Source organism: Gossypium hirsutum, chromosome A03 (assembly GCF_007990345.1).
Source record: "Gossypium hirsutum isolate 1008001.06 chromosome A03, Gossypium_hirsutum_v2.1, whole genome shotgun sequence".
Taxonomy (NCBI): domain Eukaryota; kingdom Viridiplantae; phylum Streptophyta; class Magnoliopsida; order Malvales; family Malvaceae; genus Gossypium; species Gossypium hirsutum.
In genome coordinates this window covers 20,251,779-20,260,543 of record NC_053426.1, presented here as the reverse complement: position 1 = coordinate 20,260,543, position 8,765 = coordinate 20,251,779, and the positions used below count along the sequence as shown (strand labels likewise).

Below are 8,765 nucleotides of genomic sequence, written 5' to 3'. Positions count from 1 at the left end.
CCAATGTTAAGTACAATTCCAATTTTATGTCTACCGTAAATTCGGCAACAATTTAACCAAGTAAATAAAACATTCCTACATTACATTAAAAATCACTTACCTCCAAAAATTTAAGATTAATTATATGATGCAACAAAGTTTGAAGGTTTAAAAAAATATTGGGATAAAATAATGTTTAATTTTTGGACTTAACTTTATCATAATTTTTTCAATTTAGTCCTGGAATGTATCATATATTCACTTCATTTTTAAAAAATAATTTTATACTTAAAAAATTTAAATTAAAAAAATTAAAATGATAACGTAACATAATTTTAAAGTACTATATATGTTAAGGAAATCAAAAACTACAATTTTCGACATTAATGTTCAACCACCAAAATGGAAAATTTTACTTTATCCGCAAAATATTAATTTGTTTAAAAATTATATGAAATTAAAAGTAGGGTTAATATATACAAAAGTATCTAAACATGTCAATTTTTATCTATTTGGTATTTTTTTTCTTAACTAGTACTTAAACTTAGAATTCATAAGTCAACTTGGTACTTGACTAACACTATTAAAATACACTAACATAGCATTGACATGACATTAATTACCAATAGAATAGTGATAGATGAGAGGCTTACATTTTGACGCATGGCAAAAAGTTATAATTTTTTTATGAAGTATTTTTTTTTGTCATGTGTCATTATGTTATTAATTGTTAACACCATATTAATATATTTTAACCATGTTAGCCTAATATATATAAAAAAAATACTAAGTTAACTTGTGTTTCCTAAGTTTAAATACCAATTAGGAAAAAATTAATACCAAATAAATATAAATTGTGAAATTAAATTAAAATTTATTTTTCTTCTTATCGCTTTAATATATAACATTGATTCTTATAATCACTTACAAGTTTACCAAGATTAAAGCAACATGATCTTAATTGCTCTCTTATGTAATAATAACAATAATAATAATAATAATAATAACCGATTGTAGTTGTAAGACCATATAAAAAGTCCAATTAAGTAATTGTAGTTTTGAATCTTTATTTAATTGATATTATTGTTATAATATAAAAGATACTGATTCCAACTTAAAATCTTTTACTTTAAAATTTGATGGTTATACATAATTTAGACATAGTACAAAAAATATAGTTAGTTAATTAATTAATAGTTTTATTTGAAAAAACAATGAATAAAAATATTAAGATCAAAAGTTAAAAAAATAAATAATAAATAAAATCTTTTAAGTTTTGATACAATGTCTACTTTTACTCATAATCCTTCAAACCTTTAAATTAGAATAAAATCTGTACTTAAAACACATTCAAACACATTTTTCTAATTGCTGTAATAACAACATATCAACTGAATTAAAACTTAATCAACTTAAAATGTGATGACTTAATCAAATATCAATCATTATAAAAATAAATCTAAGTTGTAAATTATGATATTAATATTTTTTAATATAATTATGAGCGTCTTCATCAAGATATTAATATGTTTAATTATTATGTCTTTTTATTATTTTTAGTTTAAATTCACTTTTTTAAAGAAAAAAAAAAAGCCTACCATGTTTTATTAACTACCAACATTTCCCACCATCAATAACTTCTTTTCCATATATTATTAAGTTCTTTAAATTTTCACCAATTACATTCCATATTTGGAGTAAAAATAAATTAAATGTGATGTATGGTTTTAATAGTAAATAAAAATTAAATATTATAATTATATTTTTTGAAGATAAGGACGAAGGATTTCTAAGGTTTAATTCTTAAATTGAAAATTTAAAATCACTGCAAGCTTCTTCTTCTTTTTTTTCTATCACACCAATAACTTTAATTCACATCTCATAATTAGTTAAAATATATTAGATTATAGCACATGAATAAAATTTTTACCTAACAAATTTATATAAAATTGTAAAAAATTAAATATTATTTTGATTGAGATGGTAAAATCAAGGTAGTGAAAATTATAATATTTTGAGTTTAAATTTTATAATTCTTGTATGTATTTTGTTGGTTTATAAAAATAATAGGTTTTTGATAATCTCACAATTGAGCTGAGACTCAGTGATAAGTGATACTAAGTGTATAATAAAATCAAACCAAATTTAAATACTGATAAACTCGAGTTTGGCTCGATTAATTAAACTCTACATATAAATTTGAGCTCAACTTAATAATTAAACTTAAATTTAATAATATATATTAAGGGTGACAACGTAATTTCACAAAAATAATAACATAAAATTCATTTTTTTATTAAATCAATTTTATTGACTTTTCTTTTTGAGGTGGAACTCTTAAATTCAATCATAATTTGATTGGTTGTTTAAATACTAAGGAAAAATATCTTAGATTTTTGTTTTCTTGCAATAAATCAATGTAATAAAAATATGAATAAATTTGACTACACAAAATAAAAATATCTAATTGATTAATGAGTTTTCCATAGCGGGTGATCCGATTAAGTTTAAAGGTTTGCCTGAAAAATGAATATTTAGACAAATATATGTGTTTAGACAAAAAATCAGATTCGTTTTTTAAACAGGTCAAGTCTCGGGTAAGTTTTCTTTTTTTTGCTTGGCCCCGGCCCGACCCAAATACATGTCTAGAACCTTTATTTTATTGTTAATTTTGCTACTATTTTAGTTGCAACTATATTAGTATAAAGACTTTTTAATGTATTTTGAATTTCTTGAGAAACATTTGTTTTAATATTTTTAGTGATTTTGATATATTATTTTTTAAAATTTTTATATAATAAAATATTTTTAAAAAATTAATACAGTCTGGGCCCAAGCCTATCAACTGGGCCTAAAATATTTGGCCAGAACCCTGCTTGATCCATGGACAACTCTATTGATTATTATTTAAATTCCTAATTGAATTGGTTCAATTAAAAAATTATGAAAATGTCCTCCTCTAATCAAAATAAATAATATTATTCAAAATATTTTTATTTTTTCACTTTAAAAAACCAATAAAAATATGCATGTAGTGGGATTTGAACCCATACCAATTATATATGTAAAATTTTTAATTTACTACTCAACAGAAGTTTTATTGTAATATTTTTATATATTTTAATTTTATTATGTACAGTTTATTATCTCCATCAATTTTATATATTAATAATGTATTTGATTGAGTTTGTATCACACATTAACTCGATACCGACTTAAGATTGATGACAACATCATGAGAAACAACTTAATTTAATGTTGTTCATTTTAATAACATATATATTTCATTTATTATTATTAATTAATTTCGTACCATACCATTCATTATTTATTGTATGCTATTTTTAAACATACATTTGTATTTTAAATTTGTAGTTTCTAAACACATACGTTTACAATAAGATTTTTATTATTAATAATGTATTCAGTTGGCCTGGTGACACAAATTAACTTGACACTGATTCAAAATTGATGACAATACAATGATAAATAATTTAATCTAATTTTTTTTAATTTTAATATTGTACATATTTCATGGGTTTTTATAATTAATTTTAAGTCATACATTTGATTATTTATTGTATGTTACTTTTAAACACATATTCATATTCATTACTTGTAATTTTCACATGTATACACGTAAAATAAGGTTTTTAGTACATATTTATTGTAGTTATTTTTATTTATTTATTAAAAAATCATATGCAAATACCAAAAGTGAATGTACAAATTTGAACTTTTGTTGAATGCATGCTTAAGATATAAATATTTAAGAAAAAAAAAGGAAAATTTGAATAACATAAATACTAAAATAATAAAAAGTTTCTCAACTTTATCCCTTTATTTAGATAGATTGACTATACCTTTTTACTCATGATTGATTTATACCAAAAAATTAACACCTATCTTATAACTTATCTAAATAAACTCCCTTTTTTTAAAAAAAGACTAGTAATTATTTTCAAAATTTAGTTAGATTAAAAATTAATTGGAGTATCATCTAAAGCAAAGGATTGAATGGATTGATCTGCTAACCAATTAAATTAATATTGAACTGGTTAAACCAATTTCTCAATTTTTTAATATTTTTATTTTATAACTTTTTTTAATAATTTAACCTGAAAAACAGTAACATAAATAAACTTTTCAAAGTTTACTTTATTTAGATGTAGCAAAATAGAAAAACTAATTACACAAGGCAAAAACTTTTAGGAGTTTCTTTTTTTATAAATAATTTATACATTATCCTTTTGGTGACGTTGAAGGACTTTTGGTAAGGTGAGGATAAACTTAAGCGGATTCTACGTTTGTGGATGATAATGTAGTGATATGTTGAGTAGCGAACGTGGGTATTTTATTACTCAACCACTAATACGTCGTCGTGTCACCGTCCACGTTCTTAGACTCTTTGTTTTTTTCTTTTTTCTTTTTGTTCCTTAAGTCGCCATTTGTTTCCCATAATTCATTATATCTAAACACTAATTTTATTATGAATCTAATATATAAAATTCAGTTATATTTTATGAATATATTTTTAATCTTTTTTCATTAATAAATTAATAAAAATTTAATCATAAATAAATATAGATATGAAACATCATACATGATTAGTAATTAATTTTAATATTATAACTAAAATATCAAATTGATTTTTATATAAATTTTTAATAAATATATACATATTTCTAAATCAAACTATTTTTAAATATAAATACTTATTAAAAATTTATTTATACTATTATTTTAAAAATTTGATAGAATTCATCAATTAATTATAAAATTCTTGAAAAAAAATATTATCTTTACAAAATTTAAACTTAAAACATCAATTTTATTATTTTAAGTAAACCAACAATGTAGTATAATAAATACTTGATAGTTATTTTTTACTTTTGGCAACATGATATTTTTATTCTTGGTAACGTCCAATCATAAATCCTTTCAATTCACATTCCAAATGTTGCTTGAAAAGTTTATTGGAATATTCTAGAACATAACTAAGGGGTTGTAAATCATTTAAAGACCTAGGAGGATAAGTTTGGATTATTTAATAAATATTAAAGTTTTTTTAAAGATAAATATTAAAAGTATTTTTAACTAGATTAAAATATATCAAAATATACTATATTTTTAAAATTTTAAAATTTAACATCTATATTTTTATTTTCATGAATTCGGTCTTTTATTTTTTAAATTTTAAAATTTAAGTTTAATTATTAACATTATTAAAGACATTATTATTTAACAAAAAAAATTAACAATATTAGTTATTGGACTTAAATTTTAAACTCTGTAAAATAGATAACTAAGTTCCTAAAAATAAAAAAAAAGTATAGAAACTAAATTTTAAATTTTTGAAGAGTAAAGAGATTTATGATATATTTTAACCTTGAGAAGTTTACTCATTCGAGAAAAATTTTTAAAATATTTTTCATCAAGCAACCCCTCAACCCCCCCCGCCCCCCCCCAATAAATATTGTCCCTATATTGGGAATTTATCTCCCACCTCCCTCAAGAATTCTAAAAGATGATGGAAAGAGTATCCCACAATATGATACCACTTGAACTATATTTAGCACACCAAGAGTATAGCACATTGTCCATTAAAAAAAATTTAGCTAACACATTTCCATAAATATAATTAATTAATTTTTAAAAAATAATATTTTCTCAAAATCTAAAATTTAATTTATAGTGTGGACGAAACCAATAAAATACTTGTCAAAACTAAATCATTGACCACAGTTTGTGAAAACTTTGTTAAAATATCTTTCTTTTTTAATTTAAAAACAACAACAAATTTGTTGAAAAGAAGAGATAACAAATAATTTGAATTGATGAGTGGACTATACTGAAGATCACTAAATTGAAGATTGTTTGCTTTACAACCACAAGCCCAAAGCAACCAATACAATATATGCCACGACTTAGATGTCAAATAAATTCAAAAAAATAAAAAAAGAAAAAAAAGGAAATTCCACATTACATGGGAAATGTCAATAACATAGGTTTATTGCTAAAACTTTGTTATCTGCAATTACATCACAAATTAATCATTGAAAGTTAATTAACTGTACAAATGTATACATAAAAACACACACGGGGCCCTTTCTATCCCACTTCTTCCCCATGCTCCTTTTCTTTTTTCATCTCAGTATGAAAAGCTACACTTGTATGTACATTTGAGACAATGGCTTTTTCACTTTAGTGCACCTTGATATGACTCGAACATATAACCTTGTCGATGAGCCACTCGATGCAGCTGATCATAGCCTGCGAGTACCCCGGCTCCTGCTACACCAAGAAGCATATTAGCAGTAACTCCTCGGAATAGTGCTGAAAACCCCTCGAAATGAACAATCTCACGAAAAGCATGGATAGCACTGCGATACTTCTTCGATTGTCCAGAGGTTAACATCATTCGGCGTCGAACCGTGTCGAAGGGATAGGCACAGACCCCGGAAACTGTGGTGATACTCCAACCCAGGAAGAAGCTAGCAAAGAAATTCCCCTGCAACGAACAAAAAAGATATGATACAAAGTAATTTTATGTAGTCAGCAATTAGGAGTATTTATTATATGATCATGACTGGTTAAATTGCAAACAGCAACAACTAATAACTATATCCTACGCCCCGAGGCACCAAGATGCATATTAAGAAGATTTGAGATCATAGTTCATAATTGTGCATCCAATCATCTAACATAAACAGTTACCATCTACAAAGCTAAATAGGAGCAGTTGTGAGAATACAGTTCTACAAGAGAGGATTGGATGCTCACCTCAAGAGGCCCCACTAAAAGTATAGGCTTCATCGTGTCATAGATCCCAAAGTACAAGCCACGGTACAAAGTAATCCCCATGATTGAAGCCCCAAATCCTCGATATAGGCCCACAACGCCATCAGTTGATAAAGTTTCACGGTATACATCTAGTAGCCCTTTGAACTGGCGTTGACTATCAGTACCAAGTCTAGTACGCGCATAATCCAAATGATACAAAAACAAGGATGTGGTTGCTCCAGCAGCACTCCCTGAAGCCACATTTCCAGCAAACCACATCACATAACCATCCTTCTCTTTCGAGCGCCCAAAAATGCTTTTGAAGTAACCTTTAAATGCAAAGTTGAAAGCCTATGGATAATCGAACATCTGTTAAGTAACAAAATTAGGCAGGACAAATACTTGCAAAGGTAAAATGTAAAAATAAGTAAATAAAGATGTTTCATGCTAGCAGCAAAAGATTTCAAAACATCCCAGTACAGATATATAAAATCTGGGACAAAAGCTTAACTTGTTCCATAAACAGTAAGCCCCAAAGCTACCATATAGCTAAGGATTGGTAAGGAAGATAAAAAGGAGCCATGTTCAAATTACCCAAGTTTGATTTACTATTTCTTAGGTTGAGGAAACTAAAACTTCTCTACTAAAAAGTTAACCCGTTTTCTTTCTTCCATTTAGTTCCTGTCTATATCTCAAACTAATATGAAAATGAAGATAAAGTCTCTCTGTAATAACTGAAGGAGAAGTTCTTCTGTCAGCAACCTTCATACCTTAGCAGGTAAAGAGGTTTTCCTTTAACCTCAGTTTGTCTCAAAATGCCAAAGACAAGAAAATCGAGTAGTTGGTGTAGGTACATCAGGAAGATCTTAATCAATAAAATTCACCAGTTGTGATGTCTAATCACTAATACTAACCAGGTACATACCAACTACAACATGCCAACATTAAGTTTTTTGTCCTTAGAACTTCATGGAACATGCATTACAGGGATAGATCCCAAAGGCAATTCATCTATGAATAGCATATAGTACCTTTCCCACAAACAAACGATTGCCATAGTCATAGAAGATTAAAGCATAGGAAAACCTAAAACTCATGACACAACACCACTCAATTAGTGGAACTTTTAAATAGAACAGCATAATGATTATCCATACATTGATGATTCTATATTGGCATCTTTCAGTAGTTGTACAGATTAATCTGAAGCAGCAAGCACAAATCAACCAAAGCTCATAAAGTAGTTTTTAACACTGATTCTTGCAATTGTTCATAAACGACTCCATCAATTAAAAAAGAAATACCATGTCATTTAAATACCCTAATCTGTCAAATTCAGGCATTACCTAGTTCTTCAACAATATTATTCAAGTACATGATCAAAATTAAGGACAAATAAAATGGAAGCATAAAATCCAGCAATGAGAAACAGAACAATTTCTTTATAAGTTTCCTAGTGTGAACAATAGGCAAAATAGAAAATCATAAGTTTCAACCTGAGTAGGAAAATATCTGATGACATTGGCTTGGTTACCCCTCCAGAAAGAGAAAAGACCTTCATCCTTCAAAACCCTTTTAAAGCAATCACCAACACCATTATAAGGTTTCTGAAGGCTTCCCCTTTTATCATCTCCCCTTGATTTTGCAACAATAGCTTCACTCTTTCAATGGGGGCTGCTGCGCTCTTTGACATTATAGCAGCCATTCCAGCCATCACAAAATCCATTGAGAATTTCTCAGATTTATTCTTACCCATTTCCATCTTTTCTCTTGGCTATCTTTCTACAAATGCCAATACAATAAACCCAGAAAGAAAACCCATAAATTTCCATTGAACAAATCAACTAACCAGGAAAAAGGGAAATACCGAGATTAATTAACCATAAAAAAGAAGAAGAGTAAAACAGAGTAATATGAATGGGAGTATGGAAATTCAAAAGAATGGAATTAATAGAGAAAAGGAAAACGTGAGGAAAGAGAGGGATTGAAAGGGGAATTACCAG

The 8,765-nt window shown here is 26.5% G+C and overlaps 1 protein-coding gene across 1 annotated transcript; it reads right to left on the bottom strand.

Annotated features, from left to right (window-relative positions):
- Positions 1-5,821: 5,821 nt before the first annotated feature.
- Positions 5,822-8,544, bottom strand: LOC107887079 (ADP,ATP carrier protein ER-ANT1). Its single transcript, XM_016811212.2, is given in 4 exon segments — positions 5,822-6,490; positions 6,763-7,113; positions 8,259-8,383; positions 8,386-8,544. Coding segments are annotated over 4 exon segments (927 nt in total). The 5' UTR covers positions 8,525-8,544; the 3' UTR covers positions 5,822-6,178.
- Positions 8,545-8,765: the final 221 nt, after the last annotated feature.